The sequence below is a fragment of the Eumetopias jubatus genome, unplaced genomic scaffold (assembly GCF_037043125.1).
Source record: "Eumetopias jubatus isolate StellerSeaLion01/CBP00866 unplaced genomic scaffold, mEumJub1_p1.0 scaffold_9, whole genome shotgun sequence".
In the NCBI taxonomy this organism is placed as follows: domain Eukaryota; kingdom Metazoa; phylum Chordata; class Mammalia; order Carnivora; family Otariidae; genus Eumetopias; species Eumetopias jubatus.
The window spans coordinates 88,298,636-88,326,459 of NW_028274815.1; the positions used below are offsets into that span (position 1 = coordinate 88,298,636).

The 27,824-nt window shown below is 52.8% G+C and overlaps 1 protein-coding gene across 1 annotated transcript in view; it reads left to right on the forward strand.

The window, feature by feature from the left end:
• The window catches only part of SH3RF3 (SH3 domain containing ring finger 3), a 361,651-nt gene that overhangs the window by 234,585 nt on the left and 99,242 nt on the right, over positions 1 to 27,824 (forward strand). The window contains exon 4 of the mRNA XM_088026672.1: positions 18,900 to 19,253. Coding sequence (XP_087882798.1) covers positions 18,900 to 19,253 — 354 coding nt within the window. The remainder of the gene's footprint in view (positions 1 to 18,899; positions 19,254 to 27,824) is intronic.

Genomic DNA, 27,824 nt, shown 5'->3' on the forward strand with positions numbered 1-27,824 from the left:
CAAGCACTTCTCAGGGAGACAGAGGAGATGGAAGGTTCTTGACAGCTGAGGACACAGCCAGCCATTCCCCACACTCTCAGCCATCCACCAAGTGGGGCTTAGTGGCTCCCAGCCTGAGGAGCTCTCCCGGATAAAGGGCATTGTCTACTTGCTTTTTATTTCTTTTCCTTTATCATTCTTTACTGCCTACAAATAACCAGCTCTGCTAACTTATATGAAATTTTGGCAGAAACGCCCTGGTGCTAACACGGGAATGGTTTTTTTTCTCCCCGACTCCACTTCTCTCTCCCCACGCGTTACTCTCAGGGCTGTTAGAAGTTCAGAGTGTGTGCAGACAGGTGGGGTCTGGAAACAGTGATGCTGACACCAGGTACTCACTGGGGACCCACAAAAACCCCCCCAAGCGTCAGGTTAGTGGCCTGATAAGGCTTTAATAACATTTTACCCTGATGCTCTTTTAAAACCAGTGACGTGCAGCCGCGTCTTCACATTTTACTGCAAGGTGAGTTTATGCAGCCGCAGATCTTCCCCACAGTTCTCCTGCCCTTGGGGCCTCCCTCCTGGCCAGGTGTGCTGCTGTGGGAGCCGGAGGGCGGGCCTGACCCCAGAACCTTCCACAGAGGTGGCACATTTTCTCTATGTAGCACATTTCACCAGACCTCACCCATTCTTTCCTGCAGAGAGATTCCGTTTGAAGCCCACTGCTGAAATTCCTGCTGTCTGTGGAAGGAGATGAAAAGCAGCCTCAGTGAAGGGAACTGGCAAGTGAGAAACACAGAGCCCTCATAGACAGATGGGAGCAGATTACACCTCTGACTGGGGCAGTTGGGCGGGTGGTTTGAGCATCTTGGGGAGTTGAGCTCAGAGTTTGATTGGAGTCTTTTTTATGTCCTCTATCTCTCCTTAACACCCGTGCTTGGAAGTATAGTCATAGTAAATGTTCCGACGTGCTCGTCTACAAATTCTGTCTTCTGTGTTGTTTCTGGTTCTATTTCTACTGACTGATTTTTCTCCTCTATAGAGATCTATAAAATAGATTTGTAGATTGCATTTTCCTGCTTCTTGGCATTCCTGATATTTTTAATTAGCTACCAACTTTGTGAATTTTGCCTTTTTGGATGCTGGATATTTTTTTTATTCCTATAAATATAGCTTAAGCTTTGTTCTGGGATGTTGCTAGATCACTTACAAACAGTTTGATGCTTTTGAGCCTTGCTTTTAAGCTCTGTTCCGAGGGACTAGGGCAGCCTCTAACGTAGAGCTAATTATCCCCACTTCTGAATCTATAATCTTCTCCACTCCGTGCCCTATGATTTACAAGGTTCTTCACTCTTGAAGGTGGGAATGCAAACTGTGCCCAGCTTTGCATGAGCCTCAGGAATTGTTCTATCTTCCCCTTTGGGTGGTTCTTTCCTCAGCTCTGGGTAATTTCCTATGAATGCCCTCATCAGTACTCGGCTAAAGACTTGGCGGGGGCACCCCTCTGCAGATATCTCCTTTCCAGGACTCAGGTCCACGGGCCCCGGCCACTGTGGGCTCCCTGGCCCCCAAACTCCCTCTTCCCAACTCAGGGAGAAGCCCCAGAGCCCAGGTGAACCAGAGGCCTCACGTGGCAGGCTTCACCTCTCTCGACAATCACTGTCCCGAGCTGCTGATGCCCCGTGTCTAAAAGCCATGTTTCGTGGATCTGTTCTCAGCGTGTCAGGCAAGAGCGTAAACATGATCCTTGTTCCATCTTGGCTAAGTGGGTGTTAACCTGGGACGGTTTCGGGATTTTGACAACAAGTCATTGTGTTGTACACTAGAAACTAGTATGAGTCGTATGTCAGCTCAATCTCAGGAAGACTGGGGCGAAAGGTAAACAGGGCTGAGAAAGTTAGACTCACGGGGGTATTTTTGGTGGAACAGGAGAGCTGGAGGTCAGCTGTAGCTTTCCAGTGCTGCCTGTCCCCAACTCCAGTGCCAAGAGTCAGTAATCAAGGACTTTTTTAGAGAGATGAGGAACGGGTGAAATCCTTTGAGGCAATTGTTCACCGCGGATACTGGTTACGACTGAGTTCCAAACATGGTCCTGTGGTCCAGCTTTGAAGGTGAGCCAGGGGGTGCGTTTGTCACACTGCTGCTGGTGTTTGCCTCCATTTCCTTCTTCCCATGTGGCCCCACTTCCCCACCTAGCTTCTCTGAGGACACCGGAGCTCACCGGGTCAGAGGCAGTGTGGGAACAAGACCTCAGAAAGGACACGGGAAAGAAACTTCTCTGGATTTCTGCCAGAGACTGTTGGGGGAGGGGGCTTTGCCATTTTGCTTAAAGGCTGTTTCATTTTTTTCTTGCTGCTGGCCCGTTTCTTATGAGCTTCTACAGCAGTGGGCCCCCACCTTGACTTGGCTACAACTCCTGCCTGCATTTCTGTGTCCAGGTGCGGACCGTGCCTTCATGAACACTGAATGCACTTAGCAGGGCAACTCGCAGGCACTCAAGAGAGCACTGGCCGAGGAAGGCTGTGGGCAGAGCAGACAGGACTTGTCGGGAGCCAGGCAGGGCAGGTCCTGGCGTTCCTTGTTTCCTCTGCATCTGAGCAAAGTGGTCCGGGAGGCCAGCTCCTAAACCCTAAAGCATATTTAGCCATGGAGAGATTTGACTCTGGATGTTAATAAGGTGACAGGAGAATAAGCAGGGTGCCTTGCCTTCACCCCCTCTTTCCCTTACTTTACAGCTGGAGGCATGACACAAAGACCTAAGACAGTTCCATGGGAGAGTAAGACTTCAGTTTCGTGCATTTGGCCCAGCTGCGATCTGGGTCTGCACGTTTTCCTGCCAGTCTCTGCACCCCCAGGCTTGATGCCTGCACACACGTGTGTGATCATCAGGGGTTTCCCCAACAAAAATAGACAAGTGCATAGGTACCAGCTCCCCTGCTTCCTCACTTCTTTACCTTTTTTTGAATTACTTGTGAAGTTAACATCTTGTAATATAATATTGTACATTCCATAGTTTCTGGATTTGTTGTTGTTGTTTGTCTCCCTAACTACAAATGTAAGAAGCCAGACCCTGTAGCACATAACTTTTTTCCCTTCTCAGTCTTGGCATGGTGCTGGCACAAAATAGGCAATTCGTGCATTTGTGTGGTATTACTGGGTTGTGAGCCAATATTTCACACAACTAATCAAAGTATGAGGAGCGACCCATCACCACTTCTGAAAAAGTCGTGGCTGGGATGCTCTCAGCGCATAGGACTTAGCCGGTCCCTGTGAAACCACCTGTCCTTGCTCACCAGTCTCACCAGGAGCGTTGTGGGGACATAGAGGATCCTCACAGTCTTCCCCAAGCCTGAGAGGTACAGCTGTCAAGTGGGCCCAGCAGAAAGCAAGAAAAGGCTTACATGAATTTCCATCTTCAAGAGACAGGTAGGGACTGAAAGTGTCTCAACCTGGGGACAGCTGAAAACGCAGGTGACATTGGAAAAGAATTGCCATTCCTGCACCCCTTGTCCAAGCCTGTCACTTGTGCCGTGGCCTCAAGTTCATCTAGTGGGAAACCAAGCATGCCCACCATGTACTTGTGTAACTGCTTTTGCCTTTGGCCCCAGCTGCTTTTCCTCCTTCCCCTCACATGTCACTCCTGTGGATAGTCTTACTCCAGCATACCAAGTAGGTAAAGATGGGTTCTCTTCTCACCTAACTGGAGCACCCCACTGGGCCCTCTGGGACCTCGGACTGTTTTTGTCTTCACCTCCCGTTACTGAGGGAGACAGATTCCTCCAACTGCTCCCCACAGGCTGTCCTGAGCTGTCCTCTCCCACCTGCCCTCCCTCCACCCTACTGCCTTAACTCAGTTTTCCACATTCCTGTACTGTCTCTTCATTTCTATCTTTTCTTTTGGAGTAGTCCAGGCCAGTGGCTCAGAAACTTCAGTGAACATTAGAATCACCTGGAAGGCTCCGGGCCACGGAGAACCTGATGCAACAGGTCTGGGTGGGCCCCAATCTAAGAAAGAAGTTGGGGAGGAAACTTGTTTTGTCAGATTCCACTTAGACGCAAGGGTGGGACTTGGCCATCGATGTGGGAGCCGCCCACCCAGGCTGAGTCCTGCTTATAAGGCCCCCCCTCCCCCTTGGGCAGGCCGTGGTGGTGGTAGCTGTTTTTCAGATGTGATGGTAAAAGCATTTTTAGCCATGGAGAGATTTGACTCTGGATGTTAATAAGGTGACAGTGGACTATGTCTTGGCTGAGGTTCAGGGCGTGTGTTTAGTGCAGAAGGAACAGCGTGTCTGGTTACAAACATATCCATCTGCAGTCACTAGGGTCATCGGGGGACTCTGGTGTCTTCCCTCCAGAGCTGACCAGGCTTTAGGGGAGACATCTGCCCTGCAGGTCCGAGCTGCCTGCCCCACCATTAGTTCTGAATCTTGACAATGAATTATTGCCAAGATTGACTCTGGGGGCCTGTTGCAAAATGCCTCACATGTCGTTGTCCTGTTTTTTCCTGTTACCTTTTATTAATGCTTCCTGTTTGGAAAGGAGGGGGTGTAAGTTGCTGGTGGCCGGGACCTTTTTAAGATTCAGGTCAAATGCTCACGCCATGCATGTGCATATCGGGAGACTTTCTATAGCTACCGCAACTCAGCCGATCATCGCAACATCAGGAAACGCAGCTAATTCTGGCTTCATTTGAGTTCTGCTTGACTTAGAGAAACTCAAAGCTATTCTTGGTTGCTTTTATTTCTTCCAACTCTTCAAAGTGAGAGCAATTAAGAGTAATAGTTTGAAGCTATTGAGGACTCTCCTTCTGTTGTGAGCAGAGACAAAGACTTGGTTTGTCGACCTCACTTTTCCAGATGTCTCTGTTTGCATTGATTTTCCTGCCTACCTCCCTGCCCATAGACCCTTAGCACATTGCAGGGCTGTGTTAGCCTCTCTAGGAAACAATTTTAACGAGATTCTAGAAGGTTCCAAGTTGCCACAACACTTCCTTGGGGCTGGCCCCTCGTAGGTGAGGGCAGCCTATCCTCTATACCACAGCCGTGCCGGGAGGACTACACTGACAGTGTCTCCAAGGAGCAAATGCAGCGCACACACAGTCTGGCTGACTTCTGCTGTAAAATAGGAAGACACCTGCCTGTGCCAGGACCATTGTCAAGAGCTGGAGATCTGTTTGTTCCTTCATTAGGTCTCTGTGGGCGTGTCTTAGCCCTTGGCTGAGAGAGCTCTGCAGGCTCTACCTTTCAGACCACCATTCATTTCTTCGTTCACACCCATCCCTTCTTTTGTGCATTCATTCACTGAGCACCTGCTAGGTGCCAGGCCCTGGGGGAGGCAGCTGCCAACAAAACAGAAGAGAAATGTCTTGGAACCCTCATTCTAGTAGGAGACAAACAATAGAGAAAAGAAACAAATTCTAGAGGGTAGTATGTTCTCTGTGGAGAAAAAGAAAGCTGGCAAAGGAGGGGAGTGAAGCTGAGGTGGAGGGGACTATAACTTTAATTAGCATGCTTGGAAGGCCCCCCTGGGAAGCAACCTACGAGTGAGCACCGCAGGTTCCAGGTGGTGGCCTGAGCTGGCTCGTGGCCGAGGGGCCGTGGTGGCCAGGGTGACTGAGCAGGCTGAGTGTGGTGAGCTCCAGGAGGCAGTGGGAGAAGGATCACTCTGAAGACGTCGGTGTTTGCTCCAAGTGGGTGGGTCTGGGTCTGGGTCCATCTCTCTTCTGGACCCACTCCCCCACTCAGTGCATACAGCCTTTGTCCCTGGGTCCAGGGACTCTCCCTGACCATGTCCTTGTCATTCATGAGCCCTCCCCTGCCTCCACCTAGGGGGCTTTGTTAGTGTAACATGAATGTAGAAAGAACCTTCTAGACTAAAAGTTTTCAAGTTGCAGTGGTCAGAAACCCAGGTGTTCTTGGGCCCCTTGGTCCATGGGACGCTACCTCTCACCCTCCCTCTCCCAGCCACCCTGTCCTCCATCTTGTCTCTAAGATCCATCTCACACAGTGACCAGAGCCATCCCTACAAAAAGGTAACTTGAGTGACCTCACCCCTGCTAAGCCTCCTCTGGAATCCATGGCTCTTAGAATCAATCCAGACTCCTCACTGTAGCCTGCAGACCCATGGAACCAGCCTGGCCTCACCCCTGCCCTGCTCACTGCCGCCGTGGCGCCGGCCTTTCCCTGCCCTGGCATACAGCAAGGCCCCAGCCACAGCACCCATCCCCTGGGCACAGCCCTGCTCTGCCACTCACCAGACTTTCCCCTCCCTGTGCCTCAGTTTCCTCCTCTGTAATCTGGGGATAATATACCTACCTCACTGTGCTCAGGTACGGATTAAATCAGGAACGTAAGTGCACAGAACACGGGTTGGTTCAGAGTGCGAACTGTGCATTAGAAAATAGAATTCCCTTTAACAGTATTGTTAGACCCCTGTCTAGAGAGCAGGAAGAAGAAACACCCAAGTCTTACTGCAAAATTGTGTTTTACTGCTGGAGCGTCATGTGTGAGGCCTGTCAGGTGCATGCAGAAAAACAACTTCGATGCTTGAAAAACTATATTTGGAGTAGGCTTCTGTTTCATTCAGAGTGAAGGAAAACAGTCATTTGGAGGGTGAGTATCCATGAACTGGGTAGGGCGAGGGAGCCTGGTCTGGAGTAATCAAGCTTTTGGGAAATGGGGCACCAGAGCCCCAGGTGGGTGCTTCAGCGTGGGGGAGGCAGGGGAGTGCCCGCGCAGGCGCTCGGTTCAGGGCTGCACCAGTCACCTGCAGAGGAAGGCCGCTCTGACCCAGGGCTGCACTGGAGGTGCCCCTTGCTTTCCCAGCCAGCTCCCCACACTGGAGCCCTGTGCCGGCCAATCACAGAAGCGAGGCCCAGAACCAGGTACAGAAAAATACTCCGGAGGGGGGTCCATTTATGTTTCTGGAAACGTTTTTATGTTTGGAAGGGGATGAAGGTGTAGCTGAAACTCTGCTCTTGTTTGTGTGTCTCTTGCTAAATTGGCAACCCAGTTCATATATTAACATGTTCTCAAATATATAAATTTGGGGGAGAATTGGTTGGGTTATCATTGGGGGTTTTTTGGTCATAGTAAGTGTTCATACCCTGTTCTTGGATCCAGCTGAGAAAAAGATGAGTGTGTGAGATATGGAAGCTCAAAGGTTAACTTTATTATAGATAAATCTCAGTAGAAGAACATAGATCAGATCTGGAAGCAGGGGAACTTGCTGGTTCCTCACCCTCCGAGCGTAGACCTTGGGACCTCTCTGCCCATCAGAGTAGAGACTGTAAAACCAACCCCCGGCCCCCACCCTGCCCGGAATTGCTGCCCCGCTCCGGGGCCTCCAGCTTCAGACTAGGGTACCTCCAACCAGTCCCTGGAGATGAACCAGGGACAGGGGACATCTCTGTCCACTGGAGATGCACACTCAGCAGTCACAGGTGAAATTATGTGGTTCCTGCAGTTTGTTTTAAAATCCTCCAGGAAATCAGTGGAGGAGGGCAGACAGTCCGTGGCACAGGAACAGCAGAATGGTGTGGTTGCTGAAGCTGGATGATGGGGCTGCATCCTCCTACTTCTGTGTCTGATATAAAAAGTTAACAAATGCTGTGCCGTGTCTTCCCTCCCAGCAGTCAGATGGGGAGGGGACAGGAGCAGAGGCCAAGCAGGCTTGCCACAGTTGTTTCCTCAACTCTGATTTGTAAGATAGAAGCAGTCATGAATGACAGGTAAGCTGGTGTGGCCGTGTCCCCAAACTACACACAATGCCAAGCATCAGGCCAGACTTGGCCTGCGGGCCAGGTTTGCTGGCCCCTGCTCCGTCCTCTGCTTAACCTCTCTGGGCTTCCATTTTCCTACCATTTTGGCCCGGATTTCTTTCCCCCTTCTGAGCTCTCCGAGACGCCCATGGGAGCACAGTGCCAGGAGAAGCTCCCTGAGGGCTCTGGAGTGTGACAGCTTGGTCTGTGCTCCCACCTCAAGACACCACCACTCAGCCAGGGCCAGAAACCAAGCCACCCAAAGGAGGGAACCTTTGCTAGACCTTCCATGAAACGTCAGACTCGAAAAAAATACTGCATCTCACTAGACTAAAAAACACCAAAGTCTTTTATGGCACCTCACACATTTCTTACAAAATGGAAAAAAATATGTCAGTGCCACAACACAAGAAATCTCGATATCCCAGCCTAATCTGCCCTTTTGTTTTGTTTTTAATAACTTTGTGATTGTAAAAATAACACCAGGCTATTGTTCAAAACAGGGAAATTCAGAAAAATGCAAACAAAGAAACTAAAATCGCCTATAATCCTACCAGTAAATATAAATATGTGTGTAGGAAAAATATGAAATGAAATGTTGTTAGCATATTGTTTTATTTCCTTTATTCTTTTCTGTGTATAAATTTACATATATTGTGAACAAATTTGGGATTGTGCTGCATCAGTAAATCATTAAATTGTGAGACTTTTCCAGTAGCATTGTTGCAATAGCCTCAGAGCCCTTGGGCCCTATGGTCTGCTGTCAGCACAGTAGCAGGGGATCCTGCCGCATGCATAGCCGGTCTCCCTCTGCTGCTTTAGATCTCCTGTCTCAGAGGAAAGACAAGGCCGCTCCACTGACCCGCGTCACCTCTGACCTTATTTCCACGCACAAGTCTGCTCCAGCCACCCTGGCTTCCTTCTTCCTCCTCAGACTTGCCAGTCCTGCTCCCACCCCAGGGCTTTTGCACTTGCGGTTCTCACTCCCATCACATTTCCCTCAGGTGTCAACAGGTTCCCTCCTTCCGGTGTTCTCTCAGAGAGGCCTTTCCATGCCACCCCCTGTAACTATGCATCCCGCCTCCTCCCAGCACTCCTTTTCTCATATTTCTTTCTCCATATACTTCTCACCATCTGACATATTGAATATCCTTATATATTTATTTGTTTATTGGCTGGGTCTCCATGAAGGCAGTGGTTTTGTTTTTTTCACTGATGTACCTTCAGCGCCAAGCAAAACCCCTGGCATACAGCAGGTATCTAATATGTGTGTGCTCAGTAATCAGATCTTCTGCTTCTGTAGCACCAAACCCAGGTGGTTTGGGGATTTCCCCTTTCCCCAGCCAGTCCACCTGGGCATGACTCTGCTGCCTGTTGACCCAGGCTGTTTGGCCTGAAATCGCCATGGCCTGAGCACTGGCTTGAGGCCATGTGCACACAGCACATGCACGCACGCATGCACACGTGTGTTCTTGTTCCCGCCTGTGCCTCCCCCTTACCTTGAAATACTCGTATCACTTTTGGCTCCTGTCTATAACCATTGAAATTAAGTTCCTTCCTCACTTAGCCCAGTCTTTCTCTAATAGATCTTCCATTCAGTTTGCATTTATGAACTCTGAATATTCTTACACCCCTTCTGTTTTTTTTTAATTTTTTAAAGATTTTATTTTATTTTTTATTTATTTGACAGAGAGAGAGAGAGACAGCGAGAGGGAACACAAGCAGGGGGAGTGGGAGAGGGAGTAGCAGGCTTCCCGCCAAGCAGGGAGCCCGATGCGGGGCTCGATCCCAGGACCCCAGGATCAGGACCTGAGCCGAAGGCAGACGCTTAATGACTGAGCCACCCAGGCACACCCTTACACCCCTTTTGTGACCGTGGAATATATCCCTAAGGAAAGTTCTTTCTGTGTAAAAGCTTCCCCAGCCATGTGTTGCCATGTGCAACTCACACATGACAGCCGGTGCCACTGAGTGACTGATTCTGAATGGAGCGGGCTCTCACTGGGAGCTCAGACCTGAGGCTCAGGCCAAGGTCTGGAGGGCCAGCTCCAGCATGCCTACTTCTCTTAGCCGGCGGGTGGGCGTCTGCAAGGCAAGGGGTAAATTTCAGCTCCCAGGGGGGTCGATAAGCGCACAGGTCAAAGCATGGAACCTGCTATTTAGATCATACTGAATGAGTAGATGTTATTGCATACACATGCGCATGTTGGACTGCATCCGTTCATTGGCTAGGTATTTGTTGAGCATCTACTGCATGCCTGGCACGAAGCTCATTAACTGTCTGTGAAGTGAGATGATTATTTACAAGAGTAAGAAGTAGGCTCTAAATTTCAAAACTCTATCAGCTCTGAGATCTTGCTGGTGTTGTTATAGACCTGAGATCTCGAAAGAGAGACAGAGACCGAGACAGGGACAGAGACAGAGAGGACAAGGGAGGAGATGCGTGCTATCTGCAGGCTCTGTAAGTGGCTGCTGGCCGTTTGTAATTAAGTGGTGAGGAAGTAGCACTTAGAGTGTTCAGGCCACAGCAGAACAATTCAGTGACGGCCTGGCTAGTGTTCCACAAACCATGGCCAAGCATTTCTCTGTCCCTCACCACGCTGGGAGCTTGCCGTGGGCAGCATCCCGGGTCTCTTGGCCACATAAGTTCTGTTCACCACCCTCAGGAGTTGGTCCCAGAGATGCTCCATGTAGGATGGGGCCTGACTGCAGATGCACAGGCACCCAGGGTCTGTGAGGACAGAGGCCATGAGTGTCTCCCTTGTGGCCTTAAACCTGAGCACAGCTCGTGCATATGTTCAAGGATGTGTGTCGCCAGAGGGGACGAGAAAGGGCTGGATGCATTCAGAGGTAAGAAGTGTTTCCAAAACTGTGTCCTCGGCAGGGAGACTGTGAGGCCCCGGGTGTCTCCAGATAGGCTCTCTGGCTGTTCATTGAGAGCACCAGGCCACAGGCCCAGGCAGCGCACCACGCATTTTTTTAAAAAAGATTTTATTTATTTATTTGAGAGAGACATGGAGAGAGCAGCAGGGGGAGAGGGAGAGGGACAAGCAGACTTTGCGCTGGGCGGGGAGCCCGACACAGGGCTCAGTCCCTGGACCCTGAGATCATGACCTGAGCCGAAGTCAGACACTTAACCGATTGAGTCACCCAGGCGCCCAACCGCACCACACATTTAACCCAAGCAGACGGGGGAAAGAGGACTTTATTTCCTGGCAGGGAAATGTCTCTCTTTTCCCCTTGATGACAATGGCTTTCAGCCTTTTTAGATTGTGACTCAAGATGAGAAATGCATGTTACATCCTGACCTAGGGTACACACCAGTGTGTATGTGAAACTAAACCAACGTGTCCTGGAACTACTACTTTTACCCTTAGCACATGTGATGCATTCTGTATTTTCTCTTTTAATCTGGTTCATTTTTTAAAAAGTGATGGTCAGGACCCACTAAATTGACAGTTTGAAAAGGACTACTCTTAGCTAGAGATCTTCAAAGTAGGGTGCATGATGGGGCACCTGGGTGGCTCAGTAGATTAAACCTCTGCCTTAGGCTCAGGTCTTGATCCTGGGATTCTGGGATCGAGTCCCGCATCCAGCTCTGTGCTTCACAGGGAGTCTGCTTTTCCCTCTCCCTCTGCTCCTCCCCACCCCGTTTGTGTTCTCTCTCTCTCTCAAATAAATAAATAAAATCTTTTAAAAAAAACCAAAGCCAAAAACCAAAAAAAAAACCCCACACCAAAATAGGGTGCACAAAGCTCTGTGAGTAAAGAAAGGAAATATTAAAACTTTCTTCAAATTTATTATTTATTTATTTTTTACTTGTAAGTTTCAATTTCTCTTATGTGTGTGTTTTCTGATGTTCATAATAGAGTGGTACACTCGAAATATATGTAATTTACTGGAGCTGTATGCCCCGAAGTGCTTTACTGCTGGGGTAAAGGTTACAGGGCCCTGGACTGGGTCACCCTGCTGGCCTGGCCCTGGGAGCAGCAGTGAAGCTGACACCTGCCTTTTGAATTCTGTACCAGCCACATCTCTGGTTCCCTCCTCCTTTCCCAGCCACCTAGGACCCGTGACTTCTGTGAGATCGTTTCCTCCGGTGCTGGTCTAAGATGATCAGAAATGCATGTGCAAGCACAGCCCAGGCAGGGCACTCTCCGGGAGTGGGGCACCTCTGCGGGAGGCCATATGTCCCCCTGCCGGGACGGTCTGACCTCCTGCCACCTTCCAAGCAGAGAGATGTCCCCTCGGGGGTTCTTACAGAAAATAGAGAATAAACCGTGCCTTTGTGTTCCTCTCCTTGTGGGAAAACAACCATTTTTTTTTCCTTCTAAGTTTTATCTTCAGGCAAAATTATGACAGGGTCCTTATACTCATCTCAAAACTTCCAATCAATTGTCCCTTTGCTTACAAGACACACCCTGCTAAGGTGCTAATCATAACTCTTTGCTGCTTATGAGCCTTTTTCTGAGTTTCACACATTCTTACAAATGAGTGAAGTTTTGTTTGCTTATTTTAATTTGTATCAGACTCTTTTTGGAATCTTCCTTTCTGTGGGTTTTGATACTGCACTGAGAGTGTGATTGCTGGCACAGGCAGGGAACACAACCCACTATTAAGAGGCTGAATTCAAAGAAAGGGCCGTCTCATTTCCCGTGGTAATTGGGGCAAGTGCCCGAGAAGGAAGGGGCGACAACTTCAAGCAGAGACTGAGGGACAGGAAGTGCGGTGTGTAGTTTCTGATTGCTGTGGAGGGACCCACTCCCCAAGGAGGGACATACTGCCCTTCTGTCTCAGGGCAGGAGCCGCCAGCGCCGCGGAGGTGTGTGAAACAGCCCCGCTCTACAAGCTTGTCCAGGGACTGGGCCAGTGGTGCAGTCCACCCCGCGTGGGAAGTGCCCTGGCGTCCGACAGAGTTGGGGCTTTGTCCAGTCTGCGATAATGGGATGTTGAAACGAGTACCATTCCCTACCCCGCACATTAATTCTTAGGATCATCTCATCCAAAATCCTTGCCTGCCCTCAGTCTTTGTACGTAAGATTAAGCAATTCTCTGTGCATTTCAGGTCTACACCTTTGTCTTGATTGCTGGATATTTCTTGTTTTAAACCTCAATTATCTGAATAATTGCTTCAGTTCACCAGCCCACTTTGGCCACTACAGCCTCACCTGTCCAATCCAGTCGCCTTGAGAAGGGAATGCAGGGAGAACAGAATGGAAGAGAAGTAGCGGCCCTGCGCTGGGTGGGTGCGGGAGAGCCAGGGATGAGGGCTTCCATCACACCAGTACGTGCCCACCACCTCATACAATGTTTAGTTCTGAGATGGGACCCCTTCAGAGATAAGAAAGCCTCTCCCATAGCAGGTGCACAACAAATATTTGTTACAGAGTGGGAGAATGTCAGTCCAGAGGGTTAGCATGTGATATTACAAATGTCTAGAGTTTGACATTCCAGTTAAAAAAAAAAAAAAAAGTTTGGCATTGTTAACAGGCCCGTGAGGTCACCACCCATTTAAAATGAAAAGGAAAGGAACAGAAATAGCCTCCCACCCTTGGTAACTGCAACTGGGGTCTTCCCAGGGTAAGCATGATGTAATGTTCATGCTCCCCAAAAAGGTCTGGTTTTTAAAGGCCCACGTTTGAATCTCTCATATGAACCCAACCCCCTCTAACTGCCAAAGGCAAAGATATACCTCAGTGACTATAATAATTTTTTAACCCAAAGATGGAGCAAGATCAGAAAAGCATCCCCACACTCTGCAGCAAAAAGTGAATGATGGTAGACCCAGTGAGCCATGGTAGAAAGGGTGTGAGCAGTCGCCATTGTGCCACTTGTTAACTGTGTGATGTGGAACAAGACGCTTACACTTTACCTCTGAGCCTCAGTTTTCTCCTCTGTAAAATGTCCGTGTTGACCTTGGATGGTCGATATAAGGGTCAGACAAGCCTGGTGGTGATGAAGGTGGGTCTCTGTTGTGCTTGGCTGATGGTCGTCACCAGGCCACTTGCTTTGACCTGCTCAGTCAGTGGTCGAGAACCCTCATTTTGGGAGCCTTTCTCATCGAAGGCCCGAGCTGTGTTCCAGATACAGCCTTCAAGGAGGAGGGTGAGGGGTGTCAGAGCTGAAAGTAAATCATTCTGTTCTCACTCGCCCCTGCTGATGATCTAGTCTCGTAAAGAAGGGAGTGTTTTACAAATAAGAGGCACAGATCAAAATGCAGTCAGCCATCTGTGCCTGCCCACCTCGGTGAAGTGGGAGGCTCCTGAGATTTTTCCTGACAAAAATTTGAGGCAGGGGGCGCACCTGGGTGGCTCAGTCGTTAAGCGTCTGTCTTTGGTTCAGGTCACGGTCCCAGGGTCCTGGGATCGAGTCCCTCATCAGACTCCCTGCTCAGCGGGGAACCTGCTTCTCCCTCTCCCACTCCCCCTGCTTGTGTTCCCTCTCTCGCTGTGTCTCTGTCAAATAAGTAAATAAAATCTTAAAAAAAAGTTTGAGGCAGGTAAAGGCCACTCTTCATCCACTCCTGAGTTTGTGAAGCTCTCTGGAATAATAGGTCAACTACCAGGCATTGTGACCTGTGCTCTACTGAGCCCACCAGGGGTTGGAGCTGTGCATTAAAGGCAAATGCCAAGCAAAAGCTGCTGTCTCTGGTCCTGTGGGTATTCTTTGGCAAGAACGTCTCCTTGTGAAGCCGAGGTTGCAAAGCCGTCCATGTTCTAGTGAAAGAGGGTCTGGCTCGAGCAATAGCGGTATCTCCTGGGAGTTTGTAGACATGAAGAAACTTGGGTGCCATCCCAGACCTACTGAGCCAAAATCTGCATCTTTACAAAGCTCCCTAAGTAGTTCACTCCACAGGGAAGTATAAGCTTTATTCGAGCAGCCCCTGTCGTTCACCTCAGCACCCCCGGCACCTAGAGCAGAGCCTGGGACATGGCAGGTGCTCAGCAAGTATTTGCTGTACATGTGTATCTGTTGGTTGCCTTAATTTTAAGTTGACACCTGGCTTCCAGTATGCTCCCCTCTTTGGCTTCCTGGATTTCCCAGAAATGGAAGACGTACTTCCCTCCCTCCGGTCTCAGTCATCAGCCCATCGCTCCAGGGTGCAGCTGTGCTGAGGCTGTACTTCCTACCTCAGGGTTAGGATGGAGGGGCTTCCCTGTTATTTTGCTTGAGAACTGCAGGGCACCCCTCAACACATTGTCCTTTCTTGCATGTTACATCTGATATCAGCCTGTATGCCTGGTTTTCCAATCTTATTCTTTCTTTAAAAATTCCCTCCCACAGGGCACCTGGGTGCCTCAGTTGGTTAAGCGACTGCCTTCGGCTCAGGTCATGATCCTGGAGTCCCGGGATCGAGTCCTGCATCAGGCTCCCTGCTCAGCGGGGAGTCTGCTTCTCCCTCTGACCCTCCTCCCTCTCATGCTCTCTGTCATTCTCTCTCTCTCAAATAAATAAATAAAATATTTTTTTAAAAAAAATCCCTCCCACATTACCTTCAGTTTAAAGTCCTCTTGACCAGAACTGGTGATTTCTGGGTAATCGTGCTCTGCCCAGGCCCCCAGCTCTGGCACTTTCCTGGGCCAAGTGTCCAAATCCCTTGCTAGCCTCAAGCTCACCAAGGGGGCCTCAGGGCCCATGTGAGCCTGAGGGTGAGAGTCTTCTTTATTTAACCTGGTCCCCAAATTCACATGCAGCTACGACGCCACCAGTAAATCTAAGAGGACTTCATATGGAACTGTTTGAACAACGGAAAGAAGAAACCCTTCAGGTCTTCCATTTCCAGTTGTTTCTGTGGCTGGAGGGAAGAGTGGTGTGGAGGAAGATCACATCTGAGCTGACGAAGTTGGCGAGGCAGAGTCCTGGGAAGAGGGTCCTGAGCCAGGGGCAGACGCACAGTCCCTGATGGACTGTGACTGACCGGTTCCGTCCCACCTGCCACACCGGACCCGAGGAAGAGGAAATGTGTGTGGCGGTTGAGTGTTTGGATTTTGGGCTGGCTGTGGCAGAGGGCCTCCTGCAGAGTGGGAGGGAGCAGGCCAGTGACTGTCCTCGGGATCCATGAACAAACCCAGCAAGACTTTTACATGTTGGTGCCACTACTTTGCTTCCATTTTGTATGGAAGTTGGAAATGTCTTCTACTGCCATCCAAAAACAGTCAAAATGGGAGTTATTGGGTGCACGGTTAATCACCAGTTGTTGGGGGGGGTCTATGCCTAGGTGTTCCTATCTCTGTGGGGTGGAGAAACAGATTGGGTGACCAGCCACATTCAGAGGGAGAAGCCGAACTCTTTCATTGCCCGACAAGCATCTTGGTGGGGAGCAGGGAGCATCCTGGGGCAGAATGCCAGGAAGCACTCATTCTCCCCACCACATACCACCCTTCACAACTGGCAGTCAGCAGCCACTCACAGAATGTTCTAGCATTCTGCCTGTGGGGGGAACAAGAGGGCTGACTTCAACGTTCCCTGCCTTCTCGGCCCTCCCCCCAGGACCCCAAGGCTAACTGGCCAGGCTCCCTCAGGCCAATGAGGCGGGGCTGCAGCCTGCTCAAGGGAGAGCAGAGCCATCTGGTTTCCTGCAGTGTGGACGGCTGCAGGCAGGCAAGCCGACACTGCCCCCATTTGGAGTATGAGGAAATGGGTAGTCGTAGCTGCACCTGAGGGGTGTGAGTCAGGAGCTGCTGTCTCCGGCAGATGCCGGTGGGTGAGGGTGTCCTGTAGTCATGGGTCATGTGGACTGGGATGGCACTGGTGGCACCAGCTGCCAGGCCCAGTCCTGAGCATCATGCAACGTGGCTAATCAGAGCTTGCTGGGAAGTTGATGGCAGCTCCCCGCAACCCTGAGTGTCACCTCAGGGACCCAGCCGCAGAGTTGCAGCAATCAGCATGGATTCGGCAGGCCCATGGTCTGTTTGGGGCCAAGAGGCTGCTCAAAGCCTGGACCGGGCTGTCCAGCCAAGGGTGGCAAATCACTGGCTAATCCCATGTATACACAGCTCCAACAAGAAGCTGCTTGTCACAAAGCAAAGGTTCAGTAAAGAAGATAAAACTGAACTGCCTCTCTGTTGGGAGGGTCTTTCCTTGGTATGTCCCTTGCCTCCTGCAGAGATGTCAGGGACTCTAAGGCCACTGATGGACGTGAGGAGAGTCACCCCTTGGAAGTAGCCCTCCTGACTCCTGCAGCTTGCTGAGACACCGATCTTTCATGGACATTCATTGGCCTTCCCTCTCAGTGCCCACTGTGGGCATGGGGGAGAAAGGTGGGCTGCCCCCACACTCCGGTCTCCATCAAGGAGGAGGCAGCATGGTTGGCCGTGAGCAGCCTGCCGGGGAGCTGTGTGGAGGACTGAGCGGTGTGGGGTGAGCCGCGCGCCAGGTGGTGAGCAGGGGACGGCCAGGGCAGCTGCGGTGGGGCCCATGGCCGCTCTAGCAGTGGCTCAGATCAGGGCTCCGTGTGTTCCGGAAGTGCATACGCCCCTGCTCTGTCGGTGCCTCATACTCCAGGTCGGCTGCTTTGGGGAAGAGCAGAGTTGTTTCCGCCCAGCCTTGGGCACTGTTGGTGTCATCATGTCTGTGTAATAATGTTCCACATGGAGGCACATGGCAGAAAGTACGGAGTCTGTGCTCCGACGCCTGTAAATGAAAGGCGTTGTCCCTGTTGCTTCCTGCTTCTCTGTGTTCCTCTTGGCCCTGCGGCATGGGTGCCGAACACTAGGCTCCAGGAGGCCAGCCCTGGGGTGTTCGGAGAACCCCACGGAGGGCCATGGGAGGAAACAGCCGCTGGTCTGCTTGCAAGCTAGCACTGCTGAGGAAGCAACGGAATAAAGTCATAAAATAGAGCAAAACAGCTGAGCCTGGTTGGAAGAAACGTTTCAAAGGCAATAATCCTGGATTTAGATCACACATTTTGGGGCCCACAGTGAGTTTTTCAAAACCTCCCTCTGAAAGGCAGGTATTTGTAATGGAAATGGTGACAGCGCTCGGCGGCCTCGCCTGGGCTGTGTGTGGGCAGCTGGACAGCCAGCACCGCTGCGCGTCTGATCCGCTTGGCATTGTGCGGATGAAGCCTCCCCCGCTCTCACGGCTTAAAATCAGAGGGGCCCTTTTTTATTATTATTTTCATTAAGTCATCAAGATGCTACCAGCTGCAAGCCCTAGTAGTGTATGCTGTGTGAGAACCTGGGGTTTTTCCTCTGCCGTCCCAGGCCTGAGGGACATTTCCTAATCCAGACTCCCCTGCAGGTGGGGACGCGGCCTTTCCTGGCTTGCCCCGCCCCAGCTCCAACCCCCATTCCCCCACTCAGCTGAGGACATGGGTGTGGCTCCCGCACCAGGTGACCTGCCTATCCACAGCTGGCTCCAGCTTCCAGGAGTGCTTCAAACTGCCTGCAGGGGTCTCTGCCAACTCACCCCTTCCCTAAACCGGCGCCTAGGACTGTGCCTTGCCCTCAGCCCTGAGCTCTGGGCACTCCAGGGTCTGTGCTTTGGCTTCCTCTCTGCCCCCAGCTGGTTTGCAGGTGTGCGCACATCCCAGGAGGGCCCGGAGTTCTGCCTTCTCCCCTGATCACCTCAGGCAGGGGGCTCTGCCAGCAGCCGAGGACTCTCCCTCTGAAGCAGCCGAGGTGCGGGGAAGGCTGCGTTCTGCCGGTGCGTGGGGTGCCGTCCACATCTGGGATGCATCCATGCTTCTTGCTCAGCAGGTTGAACGGTCCCCGCCAGGGGACAGAAAGGGCATTCTGGTCACGTGCCTTGCTTTTTCCTGCCAGCGTGGCCAGAACTGTGCCAGGCAGGCCAGAGCCTGTCACCGTGGTGAGTGTGGGCCCACGGCTGGGCATTCCTGCCGCCTCTCCCTCTGTCCCATACCCTCTGCAGGTCTGCACCTCACACCCCAGAAACGGGCACCCTGGGAAAGGAATGGGGCTACCCTGGGGCAGACGAAAACAGCTGTCCTGGATACCATTTCAGTAAAATCTACAGATGTCACTGCAGCCTCTGCTATGTCTGGGCCTGGCGCCATTCACAGGGCAGCCCCGTGGGGAAGACCTGCGGGACCGTGAACACATTGTCGGGTTTAATGGGGGACGCAGGCTGTGAACACGGGGAGCAGGCTGGGGCCTGTGACCTCTATTTAACGAGGCCTTCCTTTGCTTTTTTCACCTAGCTCAATGACTCAGCCAAGCAGCTCATTGAGATGGACAAGCCATGCCCAGCGGCTGCGTCTGGCTGCCATGCCCCCTTGCCCTCCGACCCTGGCGCGGCGGCCAGTGCGGCCCCAGGACCCGCATTAAGCAGCACAGGGGCGGTCAGTGCCTTTCAGCGGCGTGTGGACAGCAAGAAGAATGCCAAGAAGCGCCACTCCTTCACCGCGCTCAGTGTGACACACAAGTCCTCCCAAGCCACAAGCCACAGGCACTCCATGGAAATCAGCGCTCCGGTTTTGATCAGCTCCAGCGATCCCCGGGCTGCAGCCAGAATCGCAGACCTGGCTCATCTGTCCTGCAGTGCTCCCGCCCAGGTAACGTCTTCGGGGTGTGGACAGGGAGGCCTCTGGGAGCCCCATCCTCAGCTGTGCATTCAGCATCCCGTCCCCAAACTTACATGAGGAAGGCCATGGGGCAGCCCTTCGGGGCCACCGTGACTTCCTTCTCCCTGCCTGGGCTCAGGGACCCCCTAAGCCTTGGTCTTGTCACTGCCAGAGTAAACATGTGAGTGGTACTTGGTGTTCAAAGGTATCTAAGTGTGTGTGAGGTGCTTCTCAATGGCCCATGACACAGCCTTTGAGTAACATTGGCTCTTACTCGAAAAGTTCTCCTTCCTCAGTGCACGTTCAGTGCATCAGATCGTGTCTTACAGAAAGTCTGGGTTTAGTTTGTTTTTAGCACTAGTATGTTTTTAGCATCTCTTAACACTTGCTAATCTTGTGTCCTTTCAACAAGAGCTCAGAACCAGAATGAACTTGTTTGGGACTTTGATTATTATTTTTACAGATACCTTCTATTTCTAGACACAGCACTGGTTCCATTCTACTAGGAAGATAAAGGAAAGGGGAGGGGCCTTATTCTCAGTCCAGCAGCCAAAGGTGGCCCCGGAGCTCCCAGGCCAGTATGTGCTCCACAGCCCTCATACTATGTCCTGTAATTCATGGGTAACAAGTCCAAGGCTCAGGCTTCCCCAGGGTTCACTGGAGGTTCTGAATGGACATTAGCAGAGCTCTCTCGCTCTTTCCTCCTGCCCCACAATGTGGGCTCCCGCGTGCAGGGTCTCATGTTCTCTCGGCCCCTCCCTGTCCTCACCTGCTTTCAGCCCTCCTGTCCACTGCTCCTGAGTTAATGAAACAAAGGCAAAGTTCCCAGGCTCTGCAGTCTGGGTCAACTGTAGACAGGCCCTAGCATAGGAAAGGAACAGATTTTTTTTTTTTTAATTTGTGCCCGACTTTGTTCCACAAGGACTTAAGTGCTGAATTAGTTTATTGCTAGAGAGGACTGGGACCCTGGGTCCCATTTTCTAGCAGTTTTACACTTGAAGTGAAAATTGTGGCCAGGCTCTAGACTTTCGGGAGGGTCATTGAAAAGGGTGAGAGGTCAAGCAAAGCAGTTTTCACCTATCTCCCATCCCAAATTAACTTCATTATTGGGACACATAAGAGGTGGCACAAGGGCGAGCTGCCACACGCCATGACCTGCAGGCACCAGCATGCTGCCCGCGGTCAGATGCACCCAGAGACCAACCCCTGGCTCTGCCACACACCGGCCGCTTTCCTGGCTTGGCACGGCTTTGTGGGCCTCACACGTCACACTGGGATGCCCATCCCCTGGGCCACATGAAGACCACCAGGGGCTGCTGCCTTGGGCCAGGTGCAGGTCTTGGAGGTGGGCACAGTGCGGTGTTGATCCTCCTTCCCGCCATGCCAGGCACGCTGGGAGGGGACCTAGTCCCAGAGTTCTGTGCTTGGGGAGACAGACTTGGGCTTTGTGATCCTGAACCTGGAGAAATGCAGCATCATTGCAGGCATGCCTCCATTCACAAACGTGGGACTCCGTGTACCAAGCTGACCTCAAGGGATGGGCTCCAGGCTGGCAGAGCAGGAGCGCCTGGGCTTCTTGGTGCCCAGGGCATGTGTGGAGCAATGCCGGCCCCAGCAGATGTGCCATCAGCAACCCCTGCCAGACCCCTCCAGACTCAATATGTGCACCCAGGCTGTGGCACAGACTGTCTTCACTGACACGGTGGACTCTTAGCCCCTGTCAGATGAACAAAACCGGTCATCATGAGCGCAGGCCAGTTCTGCCTGCATGTGTGCAGCCCTGACCTGCATACCCATGGCTTCTCGGGCTGCAGGAGCAGAGGTGTTAGCGCTTTCGGTCAGGGGTCCCAGCTCGTTTTCTTCTGGAGAACAAGGACAGCTGTTGTCACTGGCAGTTACTGAAGCCTGGTTGAACACTGTATGGTGTTGTATAGGAAGTTCGTAGCAGTGGGCCTGTGGGCTCTGGAAGAGTAGCTCACTGGATGCAGACGGGGCGGCTGGGCCCGTGTCCCTGCTTGCAGCCAGGCCTTGGGTGAGCAGCTCCAACTGTGTCCGTCTGCAAGACAGGCTCTGATGGTGACAGGCACCTTATGTGGAGGAGATCAGATTGGAAAGGGCCACCCAGTGTGAGATGATCGTGCTGCTCTTTGTTTAATTGACTTGATTCTAAAGCCCTGTGGAGGAAGATGAACCAAATGCAAACCAAACACACACACACACACACACACACACACACACACACAACACCAGTGAGGTGATATGCTCTGGGGGTGTGAGATGCATGGACAAGAGAGCCCCTCAGCTGAGTTGGAGCTCATCGCCATCACTGACTCTTCTCGCTCTCCTTTGTGTTCCTTTTTAAAGTGGAAAAGAAGTGTGGGGGCTGCGGTTTCTATAGAAATGGCTCTAAAACACAGTAGCTGTTTCCCTGCTTCTCAGACCGAATGCAGTGAGCTCCATTAAGCCTGAAGCCGCGGGGTCCCCGCAGAGCACAGTGAGGGGAGCACGCTGTCCCTGGAATGGCATCCAGGGTGTGTGCAGTCGATGGCTCGCTCTCACGGCCCCTGGAAGCGCTGCTCCATCCTCATCTCCTCCCCTCTACGGATCTCACCTCCCTCATCTGGGCTTCTTGGATAATCCCACCATCAGGAGAGCCAGTAGGTTGAATTATTTTCATGCGCACATGAGGAAACTGAGGCCCAGAGGGTGTAAGTAATGTCTCAGTGCTGTGCTCACCTGAGAGTCCGCCCTGCACCCCATCAAGACTAGCATGGACAAGGGTCCAGGTTATGGACGTCACTTAACCCCTCAGCTTCAGCTTCCTCTTCTGTAAACATACAGGGCTGACCTCAGACCTGGAGCGGTGAAGAAAGAACATGGCAGCCAGGCCCTTGCAGAGAGTGGCTGGTGCTCTAAGAGGCTGCCCATCTCTCTCCTTACCTTTTTCTTTTAGTCTGGGACCTGGTGATGTGCAGGCTAGGGCAGTGTCTCACAGGGAGGGCTGGGCTCCTCTGCACGCTGGCTGTGCACCTTAGGGCTGTTGCTGAACCTCTCTGAGCTAGGAGAGCTGCCATTAACAGCCGGGTGCAACACTGCCTGGTACCTCTCGACCCTAGAAACGCTCTCCCATTTCTTTTCCCAGAGGCTCAGTTTTCTCGTCTGTTCTATGGAGCACCTGTGCAGTTGCTGGGAGGGTGAAATGTGAGCCCAGGCTGGCCTCTTCTCAGTTGGCTGTTCTCTCTGGTGTCAGGGAATGAGGGAGCGAATCACCAGCCCCAGCGTGTCAGATACGACACCCGGGGCCCTGGGCCTAGTATATTCTGGCCACTGCTCTGCTCCCAGATTCTCCCTGTGCAGTGCGCTGCGCTGGCCCCTGTGGTGCTGGAAGGCCACAGGTAGATGAGGGGGTGGGTGGCACGGACGCTGCCTGCAGCCACACCTCACCTCCCGTCAAGGAAGCCAGAGTTCCATGAGCATCCCTGTGAGCCCGCATCTGCTCCTGACTGTCAGCCACTCACTGGTCTGTCCCCAGCAACGACCAGGCCAGGCCGTGTGTGGTCCTTGGCCTCAGGCACCCACCAGGGAAATCCAAGGACCCTGCCCAGAATCCAGTGCAGTAAGTTCCAGCCTTGGCAGCATGTCACTGCTACCTGGAGGTTGGAACATCCCCCCTGCACAGCTCTGGCCCCATAACGCCGAGGTAGCTGGTCTGGGGTGGGGCCTGGCTCTGGGGCCTTGAGAGCCTCCCGGCCCGCTGTGTGGAGCAAGAAGCGCCAGTACCTCAGACACCAGCTGCTGCCCTTCCCTCACACTCCAGGCTGTACCACAGGCCAGGCCTAGACCTGGGCCCTGAGTCCACGTAGGGTGACCAGTGTCCTGTCCCACCTGGCACTGAGGGATTCCTGGGGTACGGGGGACTCAAGTACTAAAAATGGGACAGTTTGGGCACAGCAGGACAGTTGGTCATCCCAGAACATTTCTGGGATGGTGTGTGGAGCCTTGTACAGAAATGTAATGTGGTCCTCTTTGTACGGGACCAGTGCCAGGTACCAGAGGCCCGGAATTAGGGAACGCCCGGTCCCTGCTCCCAGGGCAACAGGGGAGGGGATGTGAAGGGGACGTAGGGCATTGCTGCAAGACAGCACTATGGATCCTGGCTGCCTGGTTCCTATTTGGTGTGTGTCATGCCACCAGGGGAGGCTTTTAAAACCTTCCAGCCCCAGGGCCCAGCCCATCAGCAAAACCCAAGTCAGAGAGGGAGGGCGGGCACGCTGTATTAGCCAGGCCCATGTGCAGGGATGCTGTGTAACAGTCAGCGGGCCCTGGGGGCCACACTGGGCCCCCAGTCCAGGTGGGCTCAGGTCTGCTCCCACCTGCTGCCTCATTCTGATGCACTGGCCAGAGAGGCAGTGGCTCCCTGAGGCTTGAGGTACTTGCCTCCCCTCTCAAAGCCGAGACTTGGGCCCGGCGTGCTGTCACAGCAACAGGCAGGTGTGTGTCCTCCTGTGCTGGGGGGAGAGAGGGCCAGAAAAGGGGTCCTGTCACCACTGGAGCTCTTTAGAGCTCTCCAGATGAGTCAGCTGTGCAGCCAGGACACTGCGCTGGGCCCGAGGCTGGCCGACTGCACCCAGTGGGGCTGTTTTCCCTATGGTTCTGGCACTAAGGACAATTTGCATGTTTTTAAGGGTTGTTTTCTAAAAGGAAGAAAAGAAGATGGCTAGGGAAGGGACAGGAAGAAACAACACAGAGCTGAAGTATGCACTCTCCGGCCCTTTACAAGAAGAGGCTTGTGGCTGAGGCTCTTTTGATGCTGGCCCTGACAGGCAGAAGGGGCCACGAGGAAAAGAAAAGGAGAAACCTGTAGTCGTGTAGGCTTAGCCCAGGCCCGGAGCAGGGCGTCTGCAAGCTGAACAGGAAGAAGGTTTTGATTTTGGCCTGAAGTTCAAAGGCACTAACTCCATGTCCTTCCCTGGTCTGGAGCTTGCCAGGAGGGTGGGGAACCTGGGAGGTTCTGGAATCCATGCACCATTCTCACCGTGGTGTGTGCTTTCGGACACAGCCTTCTCATGAGGTTTCAGTGCACCATGTGGGAACCCGCAGGCTCTAGAATCAGCCCCGGGATTAGTTCTGGATGAGCCAGGGGCATAGGCATGAGGCGCAGCAAGCAGGAACCGGAAGGAAGGTGGCCAGGCGGGTGCCCCTGCCCGGCTCTGCTGTTCCTCCTGGAGGTGCGCAGCCAGGCTGTGGCCGTGGCGGGGCAGGTGCAAGGGAGTCAGCCCTTCTCCCTCCTGCTTGTCTTCTCTCAGTACTGCCGTTGGAGGCCTTTCTTACTCTTATTTTTGTCATTATTATTACTAGTAGTGTGTTTATTTCTTCCTGCCTTCAATCATCCAAGACCGCTGTGGTTAATTCCTATTGAGGAAACGTGGGCAAAAACTCATCGTGGGACCTTGCATAGGATGGATGGCCCCCTGCCACAAATGCTTCCTCTGGACCCCAAACAAGAGAATGACCTAAATAACAAGCCCATAGGCCTCAGATTCCCAGACTGACCTGTGGAATAAGTATGGCAAAACTGTCCAGGGAAGGAGCATGGCTGTCTCCTCCAAATTCCACTCATTCCTCCCTCTCCCGGGAACATGCTTCTCCCTTCTCACAGTGGACACACTCAGCTCTGCAGTCCCAACGGCTACCTCCTCCCCTGCTGCCCACCCCCAGCCCGGCCAAGGCCACCAGCGGGTCCTGTGTCCCTGCTCCATGTCCTCCTTCTTGACATCCAGCAGCTTTGGATGCTGTGGGCAAGACTCCCCTCCTGAGCCTCTCCTCCCTTTGCTTCTGGGACCCTTCTCCAGGTTCTGAGCACTTCTCTTGCCCCAGCACTAGACCCTCTTCCTCCAGGTCCCACGTGAACATCAGGGCTCCCCTGGCCTTTTCTTTCTGTTGTACGCCTGCCCCCAGGGTTCTCATCTAACCAACAGCTGAACCCTAAACTGTCTACACTCTTGCCTGCCCACACCTTACTGAGCTATCCATTCTTTCCTCCTGCTGCCTGACAGCTTTCCCTGGAGATGTACCCTATTTCAATCCATGTCTGTCCTCAAACCTCCTTCCTCTTCTTCATTCCATCTTACCCAAATTCCCAAAGCTAAGACCCTTATCGTCCCAACTCTGCTCTCCCCGTCACCTCTGCCATCCAACCAGGTGTCAGCTCTAGTCCCCAAGCATTTCTCCCGTGTCATTAGTCAGGATGAGGCAGATCATCCTCTGTCACAAACAGCTCCTGACACCATTACGGCTGAACACAGGGAGTGTTCCTCACGTGCTGCTGCCGTGGGTCAGGCGGCCCTCCTGAATGGCGTGCTCATGGTATCCGGCCTCCCTCCTCTTGTAACTCTGCCGTCTACAGCACATGGCCTTCAGCAGGAAGAGGGGCACAGAGGAGGCCCATGGCATTAAACTGCCTCAGTCTCGAGACAATACCCATCGCTTCTCATCTCAGGTCACTGAGAGGAGAACTGGCCGCTCAGCCCCAACTTTCCTGCAAGGGGCTGGGACATGTGGAGAAGCACGTCGCTATCAGCCAAGCCCGGCAGTCCCAGCCACATCCATGGCGGCCCTCTCTCCGTGGCATCCACCCTGCCTTGGTTCAGGCTGCTCTGCGCCCTCACCAACATGGCATCAACTGATTCCTAACTCCCTGCTTCTGGGGTTCCCTCTGGAATCCATCTGTAATAAGGCTCATCTTTCCACAAATGCTTCTGGAGACTCTGTGTTGCCTTACGATAAAGTCCAAGTTCCTTAGCTTGACCTGCAGAGCTCTTCAGACTTAGCCCCAGGTTGTCTTTCCAGCCTCCCCCCCCCCCCGCCCAGTCACTGTCTACTCCCTCACTGGCTGGCCTGACCTGGACCTGTGCACCCCACACCAGCACGGCTTGGGCTCACCCCTCACCAAGCCTGTGCCCAGCCTGTCTGTGCTGCCTGCTCATGACACACAGACACAGCCCTGTATGGGAAATTTCTGCTCACCCTTGAAAGCAGCCATCTGAAGCGGTCACTTCCCCTCTGGAGCTTTCCATGGCTCTAGGACACCTTTCCACCAACCAAATTCATTCCCTCATTTCCTCTGTGCCTGCAGGACTTTTTCCATACATTTGTCATTGAAGGTATGGCCTTTGTCACTTGTGTATCTGGCCACTGCCCTGACCTTCACGTCTTTCAGGGCAGGAACTGGGTGTCAGTCACCTCTATATCCTGGCACCTGGCCTGGAGCAGAGTTCATACCCATTTGATTTCTTCTAGGGCGGGCATGGGGTCTGTGTCCGCTGCACTGCGGACTGAGCCGTCTTGCACACTTAACAACATGATGCCAGAAGTGCCCCAGGGCCTCCCTGCTGTTAGTGGTTCCCTGAGGGCTGCAGAGAGGGGACAGCTGCAAGGTGACCAGCTGAGGGGCTCCGGGGGCGCATGGTCGGCCGAGCCTCAGATGGCCTGCCCTGCTCACATTTGCACCCTTATGAATTATTTCTCCCTGCCATTTGGAGAGGTCAGAGGGTCAGCTCAGTCCCTCATGAGTAATGAAGCAGCACTCAACATGTCTCCTTTGTGCCGGAGGAGGGAAGGTTACCAGAGGAGAGGACAAAGAGGAGGCTCTTCAGGCTGACTCCGATTTTTAAAATCCAGTTGTTTGCTTATAGAGATCATTGGATCAGATTAAGAGCTGATTACTTACATTTTAGAACCATTCCCTCATAAACCAAACAAGAAACCAAGAGAATGGCTGAAGTCAGCAGCAGACCGCCCGAGGAACGTCCGTGGGTTCGTGTCGCTCTGGAGTGCCCTGTTTGGCCAGCATGAGCCACGTTGTGCTACAGCGACAAGCGGCCCCACACCCTCGGAGGCTTCCTTCTCAGCCACTCTGCGTGTCCACCTCGGGCAGCCCAGGGCTCTGACCCACAGCGCCCTCTTCCCAGACACCAGCAGACAGCCCCCCTGCTCATTTATACATCACCTGCGGAGCTGTGTAGTTGTGACAGAGATTGTATGACTCACAACGCCTCAGATATTTATTTTCTGGCCCTGTACGGAAAACGCTTGCTGACCTCTGGTCTGGACTGTCTCGTCACTGTGGCAGGGCTCCCCCCTCTCCTTGAAGGGGGTGGGGAGACGGCGTCTGCCCGTGAGGAGGAGCAGAGGACAGCCCCCATGACACCACTGCCGCAGAACCTCCACATCTGTTGGCAGACATTGATGCGGAGGCTGGGACGCTTGAGAGGCAGACTGCCGTCGGCAGACAATGACAACGAACCCGAAGCCTCGCAGCCGGCGTTCTGGGGCTAGGGCTGTGGGACTGCCTGCAGGTGCACGTGGGCTCTGGGGGTGCCGAGTGCTCCCCAGCCAGCTCTGTCTGTCTGTGCAGGGCCAGGATCTCACACAGGCGGACCCCATCCAGCCAGGAACAGGCGCCTTCCCCAGACCCCGAGTGTTTCTCAGCATCAGCCGGATGGCTTACAAATCAATGTCTCATAAGCAAACAGAAATCCCAGAGATTAGGAAAACGCCCTT